The 24,993-nt window shown below is 36.8% G+C and overlaps 3 protein-coding genes and 2 long non-coding RNA genes across 20 annotated transcripts in view; 3 read left to right on the plus strand and 2 right to left on the minus strand.

The window, feature by feature from the left end:
• The window catches only part of LOC111448534 (ubiquitin carboxyl-terminal hydrolase 8-like), a 10,991-nt gene extending 5,192 nt beyond the window's left edge, over window positions 1-5,799 (plus strand). Inside the window, exons 7-13 of the mRNA XM_023088196.1 lie at window positions 508-648; window positions 772-942; window positions 1,204-1,458; window positions 1,586-1,734; window positions 2,860-3,420; window positions 3,628-3,901; window positions 5,074-5,799. Coding sequence (XP_022943964.1) covers window positions 508-648; window positions 772-942; window positions 1,204-1,458; window positions 1,586-1,734; window positions 2,860-3,420; window positions 3,628-3,901; window positions 5,074-5,187 — 1,665 coding nt within the window. The 3' untranslated portion in view covers window positions 5,188-5,799. The remainder of the gene's footprint in view (window positions 1-507; window positions 649-771; window positions 943-1,203; window positions 1,459-1,585; window positions 1,735-2,859; window positions 3,421-3,627; window positions 3,902-5,073) is intronic.
• Window positions 5,800-9,305: 3,506 nt separating this feature from the next.
• Window positions 9,306-9,559, plus strand: LOC111448543. The gene is made up of 2 exons (XR_002711464.1): window positions 9,306-9,338; window positions 9,373-9,559. It is a non-coding gene; the product is annotated as an uncharacterized LOC111448543 (long non-coding RNA).
• On the minus strand, window positions 9,447-12,526 carry LOC111448539 (putative axial regulator YABBY 2). 3 transcript variants are annotated; one of them, XM_023088205.1, is made up of 6 exons: window positions 12,351-12,526; window positions 11,275-11,397; window positions 10,954-11,101; window positions 10,173-10,215; window positions 10,017-10,092; window positions 9,447-9,747 (listed from the first exon to the last, which is right to left on the minus strand). In XM_023088205.1, exons 1-6 carry the CDS (start codon window positions 12,420-12,422, stop codon window positions 9,685-9,687), a joined length of 525 nt encoding a protein of 174 aa, XP_022943973.1. In that variant the 5' UTR covers window positions 12,423-12,526; the 3' UTR covers window positions 9,447-9,684. The 3 variants fall into 3 exon arrangements, with proteins under 3 accessions (XP_022943973.1, XP_022943971.1, XP_022943974.1); XM_023088203.1 differs by having other exon boundaries at window positions 10,173-10,221; window positions 12,351-12,525; XM_023088206.1 differs by lacking the exon at window positions 12,351-12,526 and adding an exon at window positions 11,687-12,138 and having other exon boundaries at window positions 10,173-10,221.
• A 2,014-nt stretch (window positions 12,527-14,540) lies between these two features.
• Window positions 14,541-19,737, plus strand: LOC111448541. 14 transcript variants are annotated; one of them, XR_002711455.1, is made up of 10 exons: window positions 14,541-14,691; window positions 14,751-14,991; window positions 15,054-16,088; window positions 16,158-16,290; window positions 16,620-16,802; window positions 16,885-16,924; window positions 17,247-17,373; window positions 17,948-18,019; window positions 18,123-18,215; window positions 18,313-19,006. It is a non-coding gene; the product is annotated as an uncharacterized LOC111448541 (long non-coding RNA). The 14 variants fall into 14 exon arrangements; XR_002711461.1 differs by lacking the exon at window positions 14,751-14,991 and having other exon boundaries at window positions 14,545-14,691; window positions 15,054-15,118; window positions 15,328-16,088; XR_002711462.1 differs by lacking the exon at window positions 14,751-14,991 and having other exon boundaries at window positions 14,545-14,691; window positions 15,054-15,118; window positions 15,339-16,088.
• On the minus strand, window positions 19,528-23,904 carry LOC111448538 (fasciclin-like arabinogalactan protein 17). Its single transcript, XM_023088202.1, has 3 exons — window positions 22,478-23,904; window positions 20,559-20,665; window positions 19,528-19,838 (listed from the first exon to the last, which is right to left on the minus strand). The coding sequence occupies exons 1-2, from the start codon at window positions 23,796-23,798 to the stop codon at window positions 20,592-20,594; spliced, it is 1,395 nt and encodes a 464-aa protein (XP_022943970.1). The 5' UTR covers window positions 23,799-23,904; the 3' UTR covers window positions 19,528-19,838; window positions 20,559-20,591.
• Between the last annotated feature and the right edge of the window lie 1,089 nt (window positions 23,905-24,993).

Genomic DNA, 24,993 nt, shown 5'->3' on the forward strand with positions numbered 1-24,993 from the left:
GCTTTTTTTTTTTTTTTTTGAATCCGCTAGCCTGAAATCTTTCTTCAAGGAAATCTTCCAACTCTTTTGGTGCTTTTATTTTTTAAGATATTCGGCTTTTCATTCTAACTTATGGTTCAAAAGAAATTGAAGGATCTTCCCTATCAAGCTCCTCCCTCAGATGTATCACTTTTCTTTGGCTTGACTCTAGACTTGTTCATGCTGTTTTCTTTCTAAGTCTTTTGTTGATATCTCTTTACAAGTTTAATGTCTTGGCCAGAATTCCATCTTTTTTCATTGTAATTCTCTTTATGTACTGCTTTCACTTACTCTTTTCATTGACTCCCTTGTAGTGTTTGTATCTGTTCAGCATCAGTCTCTTTTCATTTAATCAATGAAAAGTTTTGTTTCTTGTTTTTTTTAAAAAATACCAAAAAGAAGTGTTTATATAGGAAATTTCTCAGTTTTCAAGAATCTGCTCATTCCCCCCACCTCCCTTTAAGTCCGTAACAAGCAGTAACTTTTCAGGGGGAAATTGCTTTGGCATTTGGAGATATGTTGAGGAAATTATGGGCGCCTGGCGCAAGTCCTGTGGCACCCAGAACGTTCAAGTCTAAGCTTGCTAGATTTGCTCCTCAATTCAGTGGCTTTAATCAACATGATTCTCAAGTCAGTGAAGTTTCTTTTCTATCAAAAGCAGGGTTTTAGATTCCTTCCTCTGAGGGATGAGGGTTCTGGGTACAGGATTTCATCAATTGTCTTGTAGTCTGATTCAATATTTCTTTTTTACAGGAGCTCCTTGCTTTTTTGTTGGATGGGCTCCATGAAGATCTCAATCGTGTGAAAAAGAAGCCTTATGTAGAAGTCAAGGATGGAGATGGACGACCCGATAATGAAGTAGCAGATGAATATTGGCAAAACCATTTGGCTCGCAATGACTCCATCATTGTTGATGTGTGCCAAGTATGCCTTCCTCCCTTCTTTTTCCTTTATAACCTGCACTACATGCCTTTCACCTTGGTAATAGCATGTTAATGAATGTCTTATGTTCTTGCCTAAATCAAATCTACTTTTTCATAGTATTAGTTACGTTCATTGAGGTATCAGACTTGTTTATGAATGCTACTTTTTTGAATTCGCATGTCTAAGTTTTTGTCTGGCAAGTGACATTTCCAATTTAATTTATCTCTTCAAGGCTTTCATCATTTGATTTCATCCTTGCAGGGTCAATATAAGTCAACATTAGTTTGTCCTATTTGCAAAAAGGTTTCTACTACCTTTGATCCATTCATGTATTTATCACTGCCTCTTCCTTCAACAACAACGCGAACAATGACTTTAACAGTTGTGAGCACTGATGGTAGTACTCCAGCTCCACATACCATTACAGTTCCCAAGTCCGGAAAATGGGAAGATCTAATAAAAGCACTTAGTATATCATGCTCTTTAAAAGCTGATGAGACTTTATTGGTTGCCGAGGTATATCATTGTGATTGTAATACTTCTCAATTGGCTGCATTGTGATGGCTTTTGGATTAATTTCTTTATAATATAGCATGAGCTACTTTATTCTTAGTGACCTCTGAAGTCATGAATTTCTATGCAGGTATACAACAACCGCATATTACGGTATCTTGAGGAGCCAGCTGATTCTTTATCCTTGATAAGAGATGGTGACAGATTGGTTGCCTATCGCTTAGCAAAAGATGATGAAGAAATGCCCTTGGCTGTGTTCATGCATCAAAGCATCGAGGAGTAAGTGCATTATATTTCTAAACTGATGGATCTTGTGTTCACGTGATTTCATATCTGATAGTTAAAATTTATATTTATGAAGTTCATTGTAAACTAGTTTTGGCCTCTAGGGGATGGTATCTTTTTCACTTAATATAGGAGGGGAGATTGGGGAGGCTGAGAGTGCATTACACTTATTGCAAAGCTTTAGAAGTTTGAAGTTACATGCATATTGGATTATTTAACATAAAAAAAAATGTTGCTATATCCCATTCAGATGTAGAGGTTCTAAGTTTTTACTCATTAATGTCTAACTCTTATTTGACCATTATTTTTTAACATGGTCACTTTCTTGGTTGGTTGAGATGCTAGTAGCATAGGTGATGTTGGAAAAAACTCTCTTAATTAAAAAGATGGGAGGAGGCGTAAGTCCCTTAGCAGTCATATCGGCATATTATATTAGTTGTCACTCAATAAAAGTATAATCGTTAGACTTGTTTACATTCTTGTCATTGTTCCCATTAGCTAGCTTAATAGCAACCCATTTACTAATCACATGAGGTAAGCCAATTGGCTTCATACTACAAGTCAACATTGCTTTTCTATTTACAAAATAGAACATAGATGTGACGCTAGCTATCTTCCTTAGAATGAAGAAGAAAACTTTGGGGAAATAGAATAGCTTAATTTGATAACATTCCAAGTTGAGGATTGTCTCTGAGATTTAAATTTTGGTGCAGCACTGTATTTACTAGGTATGGCCAACAATAAGAACTACGTTTCCACTATGACTCAACTCTTGGACACATTTACCATGGCCGATTAAGTTTATTCAATTTTGCCCTTCAATGTAGATTGGAAAATTATACAATCATGATAACTAAAATGTTCTGGGATTTACATTTGCAATTTGCCTCCAAAAAATGTAATTTTGCACCGTGATTTACTGGATAACATTCAACAATATGAGAAACTAGTTCTTGGATTGCTCATTATAATTTTGTTACAAAACAATGAATTTACTAGTGACAAACTGACAGCTGCAAGATCGTGGTTAGGCTTTCTAGGATTAATTAGATGAATTCGAGTAACCATATTCCGTGTTTTGCCTCACCTACCTGGATCTAATTTTTCTTTTCTGGTCAGGCAGTACATCAATGGAAAACGTACTACAAGGCTTAAGGCATTTGGATTTCCCCTCGTGGCCAAGCTGCCTAGTGCCTTTAATGGATCTGATATTCAAGCTATATACAAAAAATTGCTCAGTCCCTTCCAGGTGCCTGCTCAAGATGCTTTGGAAGAAAACCGTACCTCTGATGTTGATGCAATTGAGAAAACCAGGGAGGTGGAGAATGGAACTAATTCCGGATCGGCTTGTGCAATTGATCCCTTGAGAAGTGAAGATGCAGACAATTCTCCGCCGGATGCTGATTTACAATTTTACACTACAGACGAGAAGGGATTCGTTCGGGGCTCTGAAATTCAAGTTGGTGAATTTGTAGTAGGGTCGGAAAAGAGCAAGCGGCTATATGTGCTTGTGTCCTGGCCAGAAAAGCAAATTGAGCGTTATGACACTCGCCTTCTTACCTCTTTACCTGAGGTTTTCCAATCCAGCTACCTTACAAAGAGACCTCAAGAATCTGTTTCTCTGTATAAGTGCCTTGAAGCTTTTTTGCAGGAGGAGCCTCTTGGACCCGAAGACATGTGGTCAGTTCATTTATATTTTTGTTTCCTTTTATTAAAGAAATTGAATGTATTAACGAACTTTGTAATTCTGATTTGGTTGTTTGGAATTTGGAAATTGAAACATTATGATCTGAAAATCTTTCATTTCATAATTTAACTATCTTCCTTATAGTTACATTTGCCTATTGTTGATTTCCTGATATCATGTACCGTCATGTTTTTATTCAGGTATTGTCCTACTTGCAAAAAACACTGTCAAGCCAGTAAAAAGTTAGATCTTTGGAGATTACCAGAGATTTTGGTTATTCATTTGAAGAGGTTCTCATATAGCCGGTTCATGAAGAACAAGCTAGAGACATACGTTGACTTTCCTGTTGATGATCTGGATTTATCGATGCACGTTGCCTATAAGAATGGTCACTCTTGTACTCGCTATGTGCTTTATGCAGTCAGCAATCACTATGGGAGCATGGGAGGTGGCCATTACACAGCATTTGTCCATGTAAGTGATGTTACTTTTTCTTTTCCCAAGATGCCTCACATTTCTTCTGTTTTCTACCTTTTGTCTACATCAGTAAATTGAAAGCTACAAATCGACAAGCAACTAATCAATATGTTCGACTACATCAGTTCATCTTGTATGTAAGAAGAAGATATTATAAATCTTGGTTTGCTAGTACTTTTCCTAGCCTGCATATAGTATGCCGCTGATGATTAGAACAACAATTTCTGCCTCAAGTCAGTTTAATACGTCAACAATGACCATATAGTCAATTGAACCTTGAAGTACTAGTGACAAACCGAGTCCTAATTTCTCTTTTGTTTTCCAAGTCATCATTTGTTGTTGGGAAATGTGCTTTTGAGTTAACTGAGTCAACTCGGTGTTAGTAATCTCAAGCTTTAAGTCTATTTCTATTTCTAGTCTATTTCTAATTAGTTGCTATTTTTGGAGTTGGTTGCTACCTTTGTGGAGTATGTTGCTGTTTTTATGGAGTTAACTAAATTTGAATTTATAGTGCGTAGTGATTGAATGGAAAAACACACTCCCCAATTCTCGGAGTTGGTTGCTACCTTTGTGGAGTATGTTGCTGTTTTTATGGAGTTAACTAAATTTGAATTTTTAGTGCGTAGTGATTGAATGGAAAAACACACCCCCCAATTCTCTCTCTCTCTCTCGTAAGAACTACAATTAGTAGACTTTTGATGCTTGAAAATTTGTGGGCTCAGAGCACATTCTTTGGCCACATGCAATCTTAGAGCGTAACTATGAGTTCATTTCATACAGAGAGACTAACATTATCATCTCTGTTAATGGTAGCCTTTGCATGTGAGAACAAAATTATATCGACCTCAATTTTGAAGAACTCTGATTTCAAGACCTGATCCCTTTTTTTTTCCTTCTGATTTCCGGTCCCGTTACCTCCTGCATCTATGGTAGCCTTCTTTTTTTTCCTTTTGAAGAACTCTGATATGCATTCTTTTTTTGCCCCTTCCCTCTTGTTGTCTTTTTATTTGTTTATATTTGTTTTAAATTCAAGTCCACATCAGTGAGAGTTCTATTATTAACCACTTGTCTGGTTACAAGATGAGTACTTATTCATATCAACCTTCTAAATTTTTAATTGTTGATTATAACTATTGATGTTTTCTGTTTTCCCCTCATTTCTGATATAGCAAGGAGGTGACCAGTGGTATGACTTCGATGATAGCCACGTTTATCCAATTGGCCTGGATAAGATAAAATCTTCTGCTGCTTACGTTCTTTTCTACCGAAGAGTTGTAGCTTGATATATTCACAATTGGCTGAGGTTTCATTGAAGTGAAGTCTTGATAATTTCTGGAAATTTGATGCTAATTAGCTCTTGCCATGATCATCATTCGTCTTTCTCTGTCCTTGATTAACCATACATGTAGTTTTCAGTATGGGTGAAACCTGAATGGAGTTTCATCCTAAAGACGATGCGGAAGAAGCCAGTTTCCATCATGCTTAAGCAAGAGAACACTACAGATGTTAGGATACTAATTACATTCATTGGCGTTAGCATCTTTGAAAGAGGAGAGGCTTTCAATATAATCTCTTGTGAGTCTTGGACAATAGCGTAAGGTACAAGCCTAACTCTTTTCTTTTGAAGATTTTTTACGGTTACTGAGAGCTAGGATATTGAGTAATTCTTTATTATCATGAAATTCCTGAGAAATTCATTGCGGCTATGGTTGGTGTGTTGATTCTTTTGTCATTAACCTGTAGTGACTAATTGATAACTTTTGATCCATTTTTTCTTTTAACCATTGTATTAATTTTAAACTGGGCTGGTAATTGGCTTCAAATGAGGTACGAAATTATGAATGAACATCATGATAATATTGATAAAAGTGTGCGTAGCACTTTTGACTTGGAAACTAATGATTTCTTCTCCATTTGTTGTTTGCTTCTCTGTCTTTCTACTGCTTTAGTCAGTACAAAACATCACAGCTCTCTTCTGTTTATTAGTTCTATATGTTGTCATCAGAAACGAGCATCGATTTTCGCCACAGAATACATATCAGAATCATTAAGAACACTACACATATAGGAATCCAAAATCCACCATAGAATACATATCAGAATGTCAAAGATGAGAGTGATGGGCAATGAAATGTTAGTAAAAAGATGATGAAATGAGGAGGTGGAATAATTGAATGCGTTGGGTGATGAGCTTGAGATTGAGATTGAGATGTCACATAAAAGAAAAAAAAAAAAAAAAAAAAAGAATTAAAAGAGATTGGGAGTTTCCAAAACAGCTGATTGCTTAGTAGTTCGGACCACTGCTCTTTTCTTTCCTTTCTTGGCGTGTGGGATGTGACAACTCTTTCTTCCTTCTTGCTAAGTAATATTTATTTATTTAGTAGTTGTTCTCTAAGGTAATTCTCCTTTTTAGGGCAAAATTATATTCGTCAATTACAATATTTTTAAACTAATTTCAAAATACTCCCAAAATAGCAAGATGCTTTCGAAAAATTACAATTATTTTCTAGAAATTTCGTTACGGTTTAAAAATACTTTGTGGAAAAAGCAAGGAGAACTTGGTAGTTAATAATCTAATATTCAGTGTCACATTATTCAATTATTTAATCCAAAATCTGGAATTAAAAAATAATGTCCACCTAAACCACACTTAATCAAATTAATCTAATTCCTTTGATTTTTTCACTCTCAAAGTTGGGTGTAAAATTAGAGAAATTACCGATGTGTTGTGTGATTTTACAGAGACTGGTCAGTTTTTCATCACTTTTCCTTCACCCTGATTAAAAATTCTCAACAAAAGCATAATGAGAATCTTGAAATAGAGGTAAAAAAAAAAACAACCCCTTTAATTCACACATAAGATTACAGTATGTAGTTGGTTGAAAGTGAAGAAGAAATGATGAGGTGTGGGTGATCATTGAAGAACAGTATTTTACGTAGCATAAGAATACATATATATATACATATATATATATATATGGGTTTTAGAGAGAGAGAGAGAGAGATGGGAGGAAATGAAAAAGGAGGGTTTTAATTGAATGGTCTCTTTCTTGCTTTAGTTGAGAGAGAGGAGAGTTGAAAGACTGTTTTAAAAGAGAGACATGAAGAAGTGACACGACATGTCGACACAGACATTTTCAAAAAATGTAATGTGTTTGTGAGATTATATTATAATATATTATATAATGTAAGGTAAAATCCATCCGTCTATCTTTCGGACAAGACCCATTCATGAAGCCCTCCACATGCCTCCAAATCTCCCAACAACTTCTTGATTTGACGTTTCAGATTCTCTCTTCTTCACTTTCTCCACCCACTCCTCCTCCTCCTCCTCCTCCCCCCTTCTTCTTCTTCTTCAGCTTATATCAAACTAATTTTACCCTTCTTATTATCGCTCATCGTTTTACTTCTCTCGAACTCCCGAGAATTCATATAAACTAACATTGTAATAACAGTTCACCTAACCAAATTAATCTGTAATTCTAAAAAGTTTGCGTTTTTCCTTTTCACTGTGTACGTAAAGCGGAGAGTAGTTTTAATATTAGTGGTTTTCGAAGAATCGGTTGTTTTTTAAGGACATCTTTGCTTTTCCTCCTAATGGGCCCTCGAAACATCGGTTGTTTCGACTGATGTTCCGCTCCTTGCAACCACTTTTCCCTAAACAATCTATAATGGATCTACACAATCACAACCAAACCAACAACCATGGTCCCCTCGGTAATAATCAAAGGGTCTCCTTTACCATCGTTAACCTAACAACTTTAAAACAGGTCTCTTAGTAATAAGCTTCCACACCCTTACAAGGAATGTTTCGTTACACATCGATCCTTTTAACATGTTATAATCCAGTTACTAAAAAAGAAGTGCACTTTTTTAAACTATGTATCCTTGCATATCCACAAGAGCAATCTCACCCTAAACTACAACCGCAATTTATGTGATTGGTGGTTGTGGGAATCTGAGTTTGATTGAAAAGGCAACCATTTTCCACCCTTTAAATTGTTTGAGGCAGCTTCGTACATAATAGAGGCCCCCACTCATCACTCCCTTATATCTCTCGCCTATACTTTCTTCTGCAATGGAATACAGCACATCTCTTATCAACACACTTCTTACTCATCTCTTCACTCCCTCACTCCCATCCATTCTACCTCCTCCTCCTCTCAAACCTGCCTTTAGGGTTTAAACAACCAAAACCGTTCGACAAACCCTAATTTTTGCCCGTTACGTATAGCCGTCAGTCTCACGAGTTTTAAAACACCTTTGTTAGAGAAAAGTTTCCACAAATCTAAAGGTTAGCTCTAATTTATTTATGGGTGAGATTCCTTCGGTACAACAAAAATGTTCCGTGTAAACAACTAGTTGCACAACCATCGATTCACAATTATTAAAAGTAGGGTTCGTACGTGTACCCATGTGTATGTTTTAATTCAAATCTCAAGAATCGTTCGAAGCAAAACATGTTCTAAATTGAGCGATCGTGAGGAAATTAAAGATGAAAAAAAAAAAAGAAAGAGGGAGTATATGGTTGGCATAGGCATAGGCATTGGGTTCCAAAAGGCTGTTGCTTCTAACCCCAACGTAATGCCTTTATTCATATCTTTCTGTATGTCTTTTGTGTGCCAACAAAATCCATTGTTTTTCCCTTCCAATTCTCTAACATCGATATTATTGAATTTCGTTACATAAAATCAATGAATTTGGTGTCTGTAACACTGACACCCACAACACACACTACTGGCAAAATACTGCGACGATCAATATCCATCATGGGCAGCCTTAGATTTATATATAACCTTCCAAATTCACACTCAAATTAAAGTGCTCTTCTCTCAATAAACTCATCATCTTCTATATACTTTTTTCATTGCTAGAGTGGTCCTTCCCATACAACCTTCTTCCTTGATGTCTCGCACCGTTCATCTACGTCTCGCTTCAAACCGTGTTATGAAAACGACAAACGACGAGTTTTTCTTTTATCCCAGTATAATTCAGTAGATATGATATCAATTACTGTAACCGCTCAAACCCACCACTAGTAGTTATTTTTAGCTTTGACCCATTACATATCGTCGTGTGTATCATAGGAGGTTTCCACATAGGTATGCTTTGTTTCCGTTGCTAACCGATGTGGGATCTCACAATCCAGAGCTAGTCATCGGAATAGGGCTAGACCCTCTTCACAGTACGCAGTGGAACCTATGTGAGGTTTCCACACAGGTATGCAGTGCACTGGTCGAAATAGGATAGACCCTCTTCACATTACGCAGGGAAGAGGTATGCAGTAGAATCGATGTGAGGTTTCCACACAGGTACGCAGTGCAATAGTCGGAATAGGGCTAGACCCTCTTCACCATAGGCACGTTTTAAAACGAGCTAAAGCAAACAATATCTGCTAGTGGTGGCTTGGACTGTGTCAATTATCATCTCAAAAGTCAATTTCGAGACATAATCGACTTAATAAATAGATTATAAATATGTAATAACATTAATCTCACTTGTTATTACATCACACGTATTTAAAGGACATGGGAGAGCGGGGTGAGGTTATCAAAGCAATTTATTTTCCTATAGGGTCAGGGCAGGAGGACTTCGTCAACCTCAATTTTTGTTGGAAATAATAGAATCTAAATTAATACACATTAATTAAAAAAACAAAAAAAGATGTTTTATTTAGTATTTAATCTATTGACACGTCATCATCATCTCTAGAATTAACAGGTGGCAGAACCCCATTGGATAATCGGATGGACTGTGATGATCTCCGGTCAAATTCAAGCTTATTTTGTTTGCTTGTTTCCATCCACCTTCTGCCCACAACGGATGTGAGGATAATGTGCCCACTGCATAATCAAACCACCCACTAATTAGATGGATTAATCATTTAATTACCCATTTTAATCCCTAATCAACCAGTAATTATATTTCCTTAAAAAAGATAAAAAAAAAAAAATTTACGTCTAAAACTAGAATTACGGTCGTCAATTTCATCTTGATTACAACTCTTCTCGTATCGTCACGTACGTCTAATCAAAGACCTTTCTATATATGTCTCAAAAGCTTTAAACTCGGATCTTAGTTTCGAGCAAGAGCAAGAGGTTCGAGAACTTACATTTTTAGCGGCGGTGCTAAAGGCTTCTCTGTGGCTAATGTCGGGATTGTTCGCCTTAATCCTTTGGATTTCCTCTCTACAAAACAAAACACTTAAACCCATTAATTAAGGTTAATTAAGACCACTAATCCCAAACTAATTAAGGCATCAACTTACTTGATGAACCTATTATATGCTGAAGGAACACGCTGTTTCTTCTCTGGTGCTGCCAACATCCAAACCCATTATATTATACTATTAAACATGAGGGATTAAATAGGAATGAAAAAAGTGCAAAGGAGCAGAGGAATCAATGAATCAATGACATGACAAATGAGTGAAAGGCTAACCCATACATATCATATATACACACATACATACATACGTACCAAATTAACATACATGCATACCAAGAATGGCCCATGATATTGATGGGTCGAATTCTATTATGCATGTATGGTCACCATCCTAGATGGGTCCACGTCCGTATGCATCTAATACTTCATCCAACTAAACCACACTATTAACTTCATTTAACCGTTGTGGTTCTTACCTATACCAACATTATCAAAGTCTAGAGACGGATATCTGCCAGAGCAGAAGTGACACAAAATTAAGAACATTTTCAAAATTTAGAACTCATTGTTACTAAATATTGTATGTTTTAAAACATGTTTGTTAAAGAGAGATTTTCACATAATGTTTTGTTCTCCTTACAAACATGTGTCCTGTGATCTTTTAAATGTGAGCATAAATTAAAAAGTTAACTATTTAATTTTGTAACGGAGTTCATTTAATGTCCCAATCTACCTCTCTGAACATTTAATCAAATCATAATCAATATCAAATTTTAGTTTTTTTTTTTTTTTTGTTCGTATTTAATTATTAAAAAACGAACATTCATAACCAAATTATATATATATAAAAAATAATAATAAATAATAGAGAGAAAACTGACGGCGAATAGGAGGGATTCTGTGTTGGTCACGTTCAGCAGAATCAAGAGAGGCAATTTTAGTGCATTTTGAAGAGGAAGAAGAGGAAGAAGAAGAAGAGCCTCTGTCCTTGCTCCAATCCCCACCACTCACCTGCTGCTGTTTATTACCCTAACACACATCACCAAACAAAATATCTCTTTAATTAAATAAATAAATAAATAATATATTTATAATCAAAGAATACTCTCTCTATTGACATGAAGCTTCTTGAGAAAGTACAGAGCCATGAGAGCTTATACTCAAAGGAGTGGACAATATCATACGATTCATATATATATTACCGGGTGGGAATCTTGAGGAGGAAGAACTTGAAGAGAAGCTCCCATGTTAACAGACAGCAGATTTGAGCAATGGCCGCATCTCACAGTTACCAGTGTGAACATGTTGTTGCATGGAACACTTACCTGTCCGACAGAACACTTAACATTAATTCATACATTAACCAAACCTGAAAGAGATTAAACAAAAGACAACTTTGGTTTTTTTTTTTTTTTTTTTTTTTTTTTTTTTTTTTTTTTTTTTTTTTTTTTTGTTCATGAATTCTCTCTCTCTCTTTAAACATCCTTTTCCATGGTGGTTTCTTACTGACTTCCGATCTGACACCACCGCAAACAAGATGATAAAAGATGGAAAATTTAGAACGATGAGAAAACGACGTGACTGGAACGAAAACCATAGAGTCGAGACTCAAACCATTCAGAGTTGGGTTGGGTTGCTTCACTCTCCAAACACCTCTTTCCTTCGTAGGAAAATTAGGTAAAGAAAAAAAAAGCTTTTGATCTTAGCATGCGAGAATGCTTCGATCCGATCTAAACGTAATTCAACTTATTAAAATATTAATAAAAGAAAGCAGAGAGAGAAAGAAGGATCTGGGGATTGTAATTAATTACTGTTACCAAAACCTAATTTTAAGAACAGTCAACAAAAATTCAAGAACCCTAGCTACTAATATTGGATCCACTTCACATCTTGAACGTCTTCACTTCATGTTCTTGGATTTTGGAAGCAAAATTTGCACAAATCTGAGGGTTTAGTAAGAAACCCAGATGGAAATTCTCATAAAATATGCTTCAAAAACAGTTTTTTAAGCAGATTTATGGTGAAATATCAAAAGATCTCACAATTTGTAACCATGTTCAAGATTCCAACAGTAAAAAGAACAAAACCCATGATTTAGTTTCATATATATACATAACTAACACTTTTTTCCTCCTACAACAGTCTGAACAATTAAAGTGAAAAAAAAAAAAAAAAAAAAAAACTTGCTGGTCTTTTCAGCTGAAAACGAAAGTACTGTACAGAGTCATAAAACAAAAACATATATATATATATATATAGAAAGGTGAAGGTTTTGTACCGCTAAAATGGTATTGCAGAAGTTGCAGTGAACATAACAAACACGTTCTGGTGCCATCATCTCCAGTGACATTTCTTCTTCGCGAGTATATATATATATATATAAAGGCTGAATTAAAAACACACCCTTTTTAACAAAATTTAAGAAACTAAAAATCTCATTTTTTAAAAATATATATTTTTTTTTTGATGTATGAGAAGAAGAAGAAGATGAAAGGGGAAAAGAGAAAAGAAATGGGAAGGAAGAGAGAAAGATGCTTTTGTAGAGAGAAGGAAATGGAATGAGGGGTATTATTAAGATGAGGATGGGACGACTCTGATTCAGAGAGAGAGAGGAAGTGGGGTGCGGTGTGGTGTGGTGGGGTGCGCTATGATTGAAGGATTGAGTGGATGGGAATGAGGCCTCTGCCCTCAGCCGTTTTCTCTTCACCATCTTCGCCTCTTTGGCTTGTCTTTCTGTAGCGGAGGAAGTGGGCGACCTATTAATTCTCTAATGTTTACCATCGCCTGCCTCTCCCTGTGCGCGCGCGCCCGCCCGCGCCTCATGCCTCCTGGGACACAGCTTCCAAAACTGTTCTTTAACCTCACCCTAAAAAATCATACCAACCAAAGGTAAATAATAATACATATCATACTCGTTTTATTCTGTTAATAGATATTGTCTGTTTTTACCTGTTACGTATTATTGTCAGTCTCGTGATTTTAAAATGTGTCTATTAATAGAGGTTTCTATACCCTTGTAACGAATTTTTTGTTCCCTTCTTCAATCGATGTGGGATCTTACCATCAACCACCTTGGGAGTTAGCGTCGTTGCTTTTAATAAATATTGTCTGTTTTGACTCGTTATGTATCGTCGTCAGCCTCATGGTTTTAAAACGCGTCTACTAAGAAGAGGTTTTCATGCCCTTATAAGGAATTTTTTTGTTCCGTCTCCAACCAATGTGAGAGATTACCATCCATCACCTTGGGGCCAACGTCATTGCTGACACACTGCCTAGTGTTTGGCTTTGATTCCATATGTAATAGCTAAAGTCCACTTTTAACAGATATTGTCTGTTTTGGCTCGTTATGTATTGTCGTCAGCCTCATGGTTTTAAAACACGTCTACTAGGGAGAGATTTTCATGCCCTTATAATGAATTTTTTGTTCCCTTCTCCAACCGAGGTGAAATCTTACCATCCACCACCTTGGGGGCCTACTGGCACACCGCCTAGTGTTTGGCTTTGATTCCAGATGTAATAGTTCAAGTCCACTTTTAACAGATATTGTCTATTTGGCCCGTTACGTATTATCGTCAGCCTCACAGTTTTAAAACGCGTCGACTAGGGAGAGGTTTCCATGCCCTTAACAAGGAACGTTTTGTTCCCCTCTACAAAAAATGTGAAATCTCACACCTATATTATCCGTTTTGGGCCATTATATATAGTCGTCAATTTCATGATTTTAGAACACGTCTACTAATGAGAGGTTTTCACACCATTAGTAGGATCTCACACCTTGTTACCCTCTCGTACCAACATGGAATCTCACACCTTTTCGACTACAAAATAACAATAAAATAAAAAAAATTTGTTCGGAAGATATTATTTAAAAAAAAAAGGACCATAAATATTATTGGTTATAAAAAATGGTACCCCACAAAAGTTACAATTTTGTGAAAAATATACATAAATGATGGAAGGAAGCAAAAGGAATGGTTTCAACCTTTTTATCACTAATCACATCTTGTCCCATCGGATACGTTGGTTTGACCTAAGCTCGCCATCCATCTACGATCTTCCTCCCCTTCCTCCCTTCCACTTTTTGTCATATAAACTCACCGCATTCTTAGCTGTTTCCCAATAACTCAATTTTAATTTTAATTTTAATTTTAATTTTAATTCTCAGGTAATAAATCATCGTCCCAACCAATAGAACCTTGTCTAGTTGTCGTTTGTGCATGCATCAAATCTCTCCAAAACACTTTTGGTGCTTAACCGACATGTCGTCTCCTAATCATGTAATGTAACTCTTGATGCTGACGTCAATTTTCACATTTTTTTTTGTTCTTTTATTAATTTATATTTTTTTAGAAAAATGTCACATCAAAATAAATAAATATATATATATGTCACATCAATTTTTTTATTAATAATTTTACGGAAAATGTGACGGAAAGACTAAAATGAACCAAATACAAACCTTAGAGAAAAATTAATTTTAAAAATGAAAAGAAATGACGTGGCATCATGCTTTTATACGACGACACTCGGCTTTTACCCGCCAGAATACTCGAGCCATTGCGATCTCCTTCTCGCTTCCAAGGCACGGAGGTCGACGGCGATCGAAGATGAACCGAGAGGTATATACGACTTCTTTATGTCTTTATCACTCACCGGAATCTGATTTTCATCATTTTAGTTTCTTTAATCGCTTTCATTCGGTGAGAAACTGCCATGCCGATTCGATCTTCTCCATATTACCGAAACGAGCGGTGGAAACTTCTCTCGCGGTATTTGGCTGCGAACCGGTTGTGGAAAAAATCGAAAAGATCGAGTTCACTGTTCCTCATTTATCGAGGACGAATGTTTTATCACCTTGCTAGTTTCGTTGACGACTATAGCGTACTAGAGTCACTTGATTGCGATCAGCGGGATACGATGTACGTCTAATACATTCCTCATCAAGAATTAATGATTATGATTTTGACGAACTTTCTTTGAGAGCTCGGTTGATCGGTGAACTTGACAGCAGAGTGGCGTTTCTTGCCTTTTGTGCACTCTATAATGGTTAGTTAGAGTTTTCGGTTCAACTGATATTGCTGTTGCACTTGTATTCTTTCTTTAATAGTCATAATGGAGGAAGTCGTTTGCATATTTTTCTCCTCGACTGGTGTTCTTTTGAGTTTGGTTTTCATCGAGATTTGCGTTTGCGCATCTCACACTTGATAATGCTTGTTTCGGTCTTCTTAACTATTTAATTATGATGCGATAAACAGGCGGATATTAGAAAGTGGTTCATGAAAGCACACGATAAAGACAGCGGCAATGCGTCAAAGCATGCAAAACCTGCTCCAAGCACTTTTGAGAAATCCGCTTCAGCTGAACTCTACAGTCCGGAAAAACAGTGTGTCTTCTGACCCTACTCTTCTTAGCAGTATGGATGGCATGTTCCAAGTATCATTATATTCTTGATTCATCTCTAGTTTCTCTAGCTGCGTATTTCGCTGGTCCTTTATTTTATAAAAACTCCTTGTTATGTGGATGGATTATTGATGTCTGTTTCTGGAACCATAGTTCTTGTATGACTTGGTGTATCTGGTGTTTCTGAAGGAAAATGGAGCTATATTTAATACCTGGTCTTGACTTCATTTCTGATGAGGTGTCATAAAAAGCACATAACCTTGATGTTAATTAATCGTCTCTAGTTTTTGGTTTGATCCTGCAAGAAAGATAAACTCAGAATAGAAAAACTCTTGGTATTCTGGTTTGTAAATAGAAAGGATGCACTTCAGAACGAGTAAAAGCAGCTAGATATGTTGGAATTGCTACAGGTGGAACTCCTCTGGGTAATCCTTGACGTTAAAATGTTAGAGGTGTTGATGAGGGAGGATGAATATTGGAGACAAAAAACCTCATGATGGAAAGTTAGATGCGGAGTCTTGTTACGAGCAGGAGACACCAAATCTAAAGTTGTTTGGTTATTTCAACAACTTACTTCAACAAGAAAGTTGGACGAAAGTGGCTTTCTCATATTAGGGTGAGAATTGTTTCCGTGCTAGATTCTCGAAAGAGTATCAGATAATAACCAGCATTCTTTATTTTTTAGGCATGCCTGGAGATTCTTATGGTAACTGCTGGAATGGAAGCTGAGATGGGATGCCTTGTTGAGATGACATTTTGTAGATGCAGAGATTTCAGGAGGCTTGACTCATTGGTCTTATGAAATTTTACAAAAAAAGGTAGAAAGGAGCCTCGATGCAAAGGAGTTATAATAAACTTCTTCAATTAGCAAAAAGTGTTCATTGAGTTTTTGAACCCATCGTTTTCAAATTGTCACGAGTTCTTTTTTTTTCTTTTTTTTTTTTTGGTTTCACACTTGTTTCTGTTTCTTGACTGATCATGACAAATATCGACTTCATTGGAATGGTTTATATTTTTCATTCAATTATAGTTTATTCTTTCCACTTGTGACGCCACTTTATACTTATTTCAAACGTAGGGTTTTTAAAACATGTTGTTCAGGCAGGCCTTTCAAGCGGAGGGATCTGAGAATTATAATTGCATGCAGGAAAATTATATTAATTATAGGCCAAGCTCTGTTCGTAAGGATGACAATGGGGTCAAACGGATGGATTTGATTGCCTGTGCAGCTGATTCTATTGCAGATGGGGATATAATCAATGTACAAATTCAAAGGCATCGACAGTAGCAACTCTCTCAAGAGTAGTTCTATTGCTTCTTGTGTAATACCGTAAGTTTCAGGACTTCACCTCTGTGCATCCGATGCTTTTCTTAACTACCGTTACTATTCAATATTGATCTTTATGCGATAGAGCTTGATTATTGCATGGGCAAAGAGAAACGCTGGAGCAGGTGATGAAATTCTGTACATGCAAGTTTTAAGGTTTTGAAATCTTATTTTGTTTAAATTATTTATGAGTCAGAAAATTGAGTAATTATTATACGTTTTGGAGGTATGAAAAAATAGCTATTCTTAGAGAGGTGGTTGAATTTGGCTAGTAGAGTTTTTCTTGTAATTTTTTATTATAGTAGGAGCGAATCATTAAACTATTTTAATGTATTTGGTATGCATTACAATCTTCTACCTGTGAGCAGAAATACTTTATTTTGGATAATGCATTCGTGCCCCCTGTTTTAGTCGTCATTAGCTCATCACTATGTTTTGTACATGCAGGGAGAGTGTAATTTTAACAGATTTGGTGCATGGCTGGGAAAAAAAATTCAACATTTGGAAAACATATGAGGCTTTTGGAAGACTTTCACGTTCACATTCTTGCTTCTCGCGAGTCCTGTTCATGGAGGTAATTTGTAATGTGCTGTATTTGTTTTTTTTCCATTGTTGTAGCATGTTGTACTTCCTGTATGGATATTCCTACTGTTGAAGTTTCAGGAACCTTTTGAATTAAATATCTTCAAATTGTATGCCTTTTTTTTTTTTTAATACCTTTGCCCTTAGGAGTTTGCCTTTCTTTTTCTTCGAACATATTGTTAACTTCTATTTTTTATTAAAAAGATCTACATTTCCAATGGCTTAGTAGTTCATTTAGACTTCTCCATAAGATAGACTAGATTTCTAATGGTCAGGAGAAAAGCTTTCAATTCAAGCCAAGGAGAGAGAGACCCATCCCACTAGATCCCCCTATCATTATAAAAGTTTTTCTACGTTATGGGTTCTTCTTCATCTTAAGATTATTCCCAAATATATGCCTTCTTGCATGTTCTGAAATCTAAGCTGGTTTGTCCATGTTCATATTTGAAAACTTGTTAAAATTTTGTGTCCCGAATACACGTGTAAGCTGCTTAACCCCACTCTTTTCACATGGATATGTGTGTCATTAGTTGCAAGCTATAATACTTGTATACAAAATTATACAGGGAACACCTACAAGCTGAGAACCTTACTCTTTTTCTAAAGAGGTTGACTGAGCCACTGGCAAGCTGCCTGAGGTTAGACTATATTTAAATCGTCTGATTTTTGTTATACGAATGGTAAATTCTTCGAGGCACTGTGATTTACTTGATAATTTTTTTTCAATGATATGATTGCCAGAATGAAGCAGTTAAAATGGTTGTTGAGTTTATGAGTCTATATTCAATCAATCAGGAGGATTTTGATACTGTTCTTGAGTTGTCAAAATTTCAGGTATTGACATCTACAGTTTGTTTAGTGATATCATGGCTGCAATACTAACTACCATTTTTTAGCTTAGTTTTCTTACAGACGATTCTCCTAATCACAGGGTCGTAAGAATTTATTGGATGGCGTGCCCCTGCTGTGAAATATGCTCTAACAAAGGCATACAAAGAAGTAAGCAAGACACGTATGGGGATACAGTTCCTGCAATGAAAAAAAGCCCCAAAAAAGCGAAGACTCTAGAACTCTTGGGACAACAAGGGTGCAGGTAAGCTTTGATCCGTCTTTTCGAGGTCAGCGGTTAGTGAATGAGTTGCGCTTGATGGGCAAGTCCTGCTTCTCTAGTTGCCAATTATTCCTTGTTGCAATTATAGAAGACTCCACAAACGGTGAGAAGTTGCGACTGGAACTTCAAAGCTTGAGTAAGAAACTGCAATCGGAATATGAAGTCCTTGCTATTGGACTTTATATTTACTATTTTGTTTGGAATGCAAGTGCAGTTGGAATTGAAAGGCGTGGAAAATTCAAGCTTCAAGAAATTCGGTGGCAGAGGAAGAGGAGGTAGTTCCCAGGATTCAAAGAAGAAAGGTGGGCGAGGTTCAGGATCTGCCACAAAGAGGAGAAAATGAAATAAAACGCTTCTAGAACTTCTGGTAATGTTATCATGTTCTACGCCCCATGCATGCATTATTTTGCTGATATATGTGTTTGAACTGCTAGAGGAATACATAACCTTGTATATGCTACATGTTACATAGGCCATTTTGACGTATAACAGAAACATGCTTTTGTATCAACCATTTTGGCTAGCAATAGAACTGAGACCAAGTCTTCGCCATTTGGTGTGTTGAGTCACCTGAAGAACAAGACTGGTTTTCGATGAGGTTATTTTTACCATTTTTTAATAACGAGAATTTTAGAGGCGCTCTACTCTTTACACATACATTATTGTTCATAGTCCACCTTCACTAATCTTCAAGAATGTTAGCCAACTACTCGGCCAGTTTTTAGAGACAGAATCTAGTTGAGCCTTTAGATGGAGGAAAGTATCTCCAAACATTAAGTCCTACAACCTCTAAGAATCCTTCATGGAGTGTTCTTGCAACAATATTAAGTGCATATAGGGTGTCCTTTTTGTCGGTGGTTAGACTAAGAAATGTTCTGCCATACGGACCACCTTCTGTTTACCTGAAAGATGTATAATCTTTACACTTAAGAGAACACATCATGATCAAAAAGTAGTCATTGGTGAAATACAGATGAGAAAGATTTTCATTGGTGAAATAAAAACAAATGAAATTTCGGGTTTATTGAGACTTGATAAAACTGAAATTACAGAGAATTCTTCTTTTCGTACTCCACATTACATTTTATTTCAAATTATTGACAGGGGCAGATTAGAAGCATGCAGGTTTACCTGCCCATACATCTTGGCCAGACTCAACTTACAGATCCCACTTCCACCACGGACAATGAATAAGGTATACAAAATAGATTTGTATTATGTACTCCAAAACATTGAATTTAAAAATTAAAAAAAAAAAAAAATACTCCACGACCTTTTCTCCTACCAGCAGCCCACCAAAGTCGAGTTGTCCCTCCTTACAGATCCTCCTCTGTGTATGATACCATCTGCATCAACAGATGTAAATTTCTTATCTACAGTCTTAACAATAATATGGTGTGAATTCGTGCAATTTTTCAATTGGAAGCCCTAAACCTTGTCCTAAACTTTGGAATTGCCTGGATTTCATTAACTTTCATGCTTATTCCAATTAATATATAAACTTCTAAATAATATAATTTAGTTTTATTATTTTACATTAAAAAGATAATCTAATAGGTGCCATTTATATTCTACAAAATATTTAGGAGACTTAAAATAGGGACATCATATGTCCATTTAATATGATTCCTTTTTTGTTTGTTTTCTTTTTATTTGGTAAGAAACTGAGCTTCCATGTAGAAAAATGAAAGAATTTGTAAGGGTATACAAAAAACAAAAGCATTCTAAAGGTGTCCTTGGCTACCTATAAGAATGGACTCTAACCCAAAAGAATAACATCAAACTAATAATTACAAAAGGAACCGGAATAATTATTATTATTTTTATTTTTTTTTTTTAAATGTGAAGCTTAAGGACATAAAATAAAGCATTGGATAGTTGAGGTACTGCAATATAATATCCATAAGAACTAATAATCTGACGTGTAACTATTTTCCTATACTGAGATGGGAAACAATTCTTTGATCCTGTGGGCGTGCATTAACCTAAACCTATAATATGCATTCTGGCCCAAATCGATGGAGAATAATAACAAAAATAAGAAAGACAGGAGAGGAAATCCAAACCTTTTTCTTTGCTTTAATCAACCATCACAAGCTTCAGTGACAAGCTGTGAAAGAAGAATCCTGTCCAAAAGTTCTCAACATCCGGCAAGTGACTTCCAGTAGTTTCCCTGCCATTTTGGAAATTTTTAGTTCAAGCGGACTATCCAGTAGTATTATTAAATTAACAAAATCAATTCAGTAAAGGTGACCCAATCTTGTGCACGAATATCAAATTTTAGGCCAAGTACTCCATTAAAAAGCTTCAATTTCATCCCTCATGTTTTAATGTTTTTCAATTATGCCCTATCCCTGGGTAAATGTTAAATTGGCGCCATTAGAAAAAAAAAAAAAACTGGGGGATGTTTATTGTTCTTCAAAATTTCTAAGAGGTTGGTCGACTTTTATTTCTCACAAGTGACCGAACTTTTCCTATAAATTTATGTCAATTCACTAAGTATCATGCCATGAAAGCTTGTCATTACCCCCATTGTAACATTGAAAAGGTATAAATAAAAATGAAGATATACAATAGACTAAATAGACTAAACTGAAACCTAATATAACAAAAGGGACTACATTGAAAGAAAACAAAACCATTCTAAACAAAAACATATATTTACCTTAAATTTTATTGCAGCAAAAAAAGCCCGGCTAGGTACTGGGGGCTAGTGCATAATGAAATCCTAAATCCTAACTAGGCAATTGCTTTCTTTGGATAGATAAAATTATGGAACTGTGAGATCTCACGTCTATTAGAAAGGAGAATGAAACATTCCTTGTAAAGGTGTAGAAACCTCTCCTAGCAGACGAGTTTTAAAATCGTGAGCTAACAGCAATATGTAATGGACCAAAACAAACAATATCTGTTAGCGGTAGGTTTGAGCTGTTACAAATGATATCAGAGCCAGACACCGAGTTGTGTGTCAGCGAGGACACTAGGCCTCCAAGGGGGTGGATTGTGAGGTCTCACATTGATTGGAAAGGAGAACGAAACATTCACTATAAGGTATGGAAACCTCTCCCTAATAGACGCGTGGTTGGAGAAGACAACAAAACATTGCTTATTTGGTGTGGAAAACTCTCCTAAATAGACGCATTTTAAAATTATGAGACTATGCCAAAGCGGACAATATCTGTTAGCAATGGGTTTGGGTTATTACAAGAACACAAGAAACAGTGTAGCATAGCAAACCGGTGGATTTGGGCTGTTTCGGAGTCTGTAGCAAGAAGATATTAAGTTTTAGTGAAGTTCCTAGGAAATCAATTGGCTGTACCAAAATTAACGATTTAGCCATTTTCTAACATCCTTAAAGATATATGATCTCACTTCACACTGGCCGAATTCTTGGGCTATAGAAATCTTAACTGCCCTGAACTTTGAAACTACCTCTCCACCCTGCTCCAGATTATCATTTGATTCCCGAATGGCCATACACAACAACCCTAACAAGACAGTCATATGTCAAAATCTTGTTAATCCCTCCTCTCTGCAAAGGTAAGTATCCCCATGGAGACGTCTCTAGAAACCCCCCACGTTTCATTTTCACCTCCTTGCAATCCACGAGACAGTGCTTTTTAGCAACCGCAAAGAGTAACTTTTAGTGCACATCAAGGCTCCACCCAATCTAGTCTAACACACGCACCTATATGTCTAACTAATCGATTCTATTCAATTAGCTGAGGGGTTACAATCAGCTCATTCTTCGATGTTTGGAATGAAAACGTCTAATAGAATGGATTATGACAATAGTGGTTTCATCTCGATGAGTGAAATCACGAGGATATGATCTTAATTGGCATCGATGATTTTGAATTTCTTGAAAGGTTTTCTAGAATTGAATGCTCTACATACATCAATCATGCGTTAACTTATACCAATCAGAGGAATTAATCAAAGCAATGTGGAAAAAGTGCACTTAAAATTTAACAAAAATCGTTACCTCTGCGGGGCTTGGCCACGACCTTGGTGGGTTGAACTGCCTTTGGTGCGTTCTTGGCCTCAATCTCCTCCGGCGGGAATAATACCCCGTCAATGCCCTGCACCGAGATCCGTCCATCCGTGTAAATATCAGGATCAAACAAGTACGCCGATCCATCTCCATTGCCGAACTTGACCGACCCATCGGCCTCTTGAGCCACCACTTTATGCGGCAACCTCAATGTGTCGTATCGCACCTTCCCGAACCTCCTAACAGCGTTGTACATACTCTCCTCCGTCTGATACTCGGGTATTAAATGATAGTACATAATCTGCTCCGGTGCCCCTGGCTCGCTTAGCTGGTCTGTAGTTAGTTTAGCCATGGCTTCATCGTTTGGAGCCAGAACAGTGAGCACATAACCCTCCGATACCAGTCGCCCCATTTCAGTCGCTAGCGATGTTAGGTTAACCAGAATGTCCGCCATTTCATTGTATCCACCATAGTGTAGCAGAGTTTGGATGAAATCCTTGACTTGCCTCTCGCCGTTGAAGTGGCGATGAGCTCCGCCAGGTCCTGGCGCTGGAGCCGGAGCCAAACTAGGTCCTGGAGCCAACGCGTCGTATATAGGGAGAGCAGGCGGGGAACCGGCTTCGGCAGGTGGAGCCGGTTTCTTTAGCCGGTGAGTTCTCGGATCTACTTCAGGCGCTCCCTCTGGTTTCACGGCGCTTATAACCTGAAGATTTCGCCTGCGATTGAAATCGTCCTGCACGGACTGAGGGATTAGCAATCGTTCAATCCCGTGAATCACGCCGTCTGGTCGGGTAATAGCATCCGGATGAACCACATTGGCGAGATCGACGGTCTTCTCCCCGGAATGATGACCGGCAAGATGAAGAACATGCTTGGAAAGCGTGGATTGCCGTGCGGACTTGGAATGAGCCGGCCAATCATTCGATCTGATCCGAGTCGGAATCACATGGAACATCAACAAGGTCTGGAGCGACTTCAAGTTCCCCGGCTCAAGAAGGAACCGCTTGAACTCAGGGTCTAGATCGCGCTCCAGAGCTTCATTTTTAGGGGCGAAAATGGTGATATTGTGGTTGCCGACGGCATCTTCTAGGGTCTGCAATAGCATAGCCTTCTCAACTAATTCCGCCAGCTCCGTATAATGAGAATCCAGTAGAGCAACGAGGATGGAATTCGAGTTGATCTGGCCGGACATGGCCGGAGACGACGATCTAGAAGCGGAATTTTCCGGCGATGCAACCGCCACAACAACCACAGATACCATACAAAATACCGTAAATAAGAGCTTCAAGGCGCCATGGATGGGGGAATCCATGGAGGCCGGATAATGCGGTGAACTCAGGCGCCGGTGGAAACTTTAGAAGAGAGAGAGAGAGAGAAAGAGGAGAGAGACTGTGTGAATTGTGAAGCTGTCCGTGAGCTAAAAGTTGTGATGGTTCGCGTTTGTTTCTTTCTTATTTACTATTTTGTCCCTTTTATTTAATGCAACTGTTCCATTAACTCCGAGTGTGTCAATCAAGCGTCGTCGACAATTTTACACGTGGCTCTTTTGGATTCGTTGAGGCGCGTGGAAGCAGTAAAATCGGCAGCAGCAGATCGTGGAAGGTTCACGTGGCATGTTATCAAAGCGGGCAACAAGGCAGCTGGAGGGAAGAACTTTTTCTATTGGCGGGTGTTTTGACTCCTTTCCTCATTGCTACAACTTGGTTGACTTCTACAAACAATTTTGACCCGCTTAAAATTTTACCAGCTCAAAATTTTACCCGCTCAAAATTTTACCAGCTCATACGACTCAAACGTTAATTAACCTTCCAGTTAAATTTAACGGTTAAATCTTTATTTTATAAATTTATATTTATTCATAAGCTAAAATCATACAAAGTTCATATATGAAACGTTCAATATGTGTCAATTAATAAATAAGATTGTTTAGTTAACCAAACTCATATGATTTTATTTTTTAGATTTTATTAAAAATTCAAATGTTTTATTTTTTAAGAAATATAAAACCCTAATATGAAATTTGAGATAAAACAAATATAAACAAAAAAAAAAAAAAAAAAAAATAAAATCGCACCATCTCTGTAATAGGTGAATGCCTCTTTTTCCCCGGAAGTTGTCGGAATTATTCGTAATAAGATATTGGCTACAATTGAAAAGGTCTTATCGATAAAATTTCCATTTATCCCAGATCTAGGCATCGGTAACAACCCCATTTTTTAATTTCTTTTAATTACCTCTCGTGAGAAAATGATCCCACAAACNAAAAGACAAAAATAAAATCGTAACAAAATAAGATTTAAATAGAATACACATTAAATAATATCTTAAATAATGAACATATAAATCATTTATAAATTTTTAATTTATTATATTTTTATACGCTTAATTTTAATATAATTTTTTGACGATGCAATAAATATCATATTTGATAGCTATATAATTTTCGTGTGATAAAAAATCTCGCTTAGCGTCAACTCACTTATCATTGTCATATAAACATTTTCTTG

Source organism: Cucurbita moschata, unplaced genomic scaffold (genome assembly GCF_002738365.1).
Source record: "Cucurbita moschata cultivar Rifu unplaced genomic scaffold, Cmos_1.0 Cmo_Scf00010, whole genome shotgun sequence".
NCBI lineage: Eukaryota > Viridiplantae > Streptophyta > Magnoliopsida > Cucurbitales > Cucurbitaceae > Cucurbita > Cucurbita moschata.

Bases quoted from the DNA above. Each gene is read 5' to 3' on its own strand.
- LOC111448538 (XM_023088202.1), bottom strand. From the start codon at position 23,798: ATGGATTCCCCCATCCATGGCGCCTTGAAGCTCTTATTTACGGTATTT. The intron at 20,666-22,477 runs GTAACGATTTTT...CCAAAATGGCAG, and splicing joins CGTGGCCAAGCCCCGCAGAG to GGAAACTACTGGAAGTCACT.
- LOC111448539 (XM_023088203.1), bottom strand. From the start codon at position 12,422: ATGTCACTGGAGATGATGGCACCAGAACGTGTTTGTTATGTTCACTGC. The intron at 11,102-11,274 runs GTAATATATATA...GATGTGTGTTAG, and splicing joins CTCCTCAAGATTCCCACCCG to GGTAATAAACAGCAGCAGGT. The intron at 9,748-10,016 runs GTAAGTTCTCGA...TTGATTATGCAG, and splicing joins TTAGCACCGCCGCTAAAAAT to TGGGCACATTATCCTCACAT.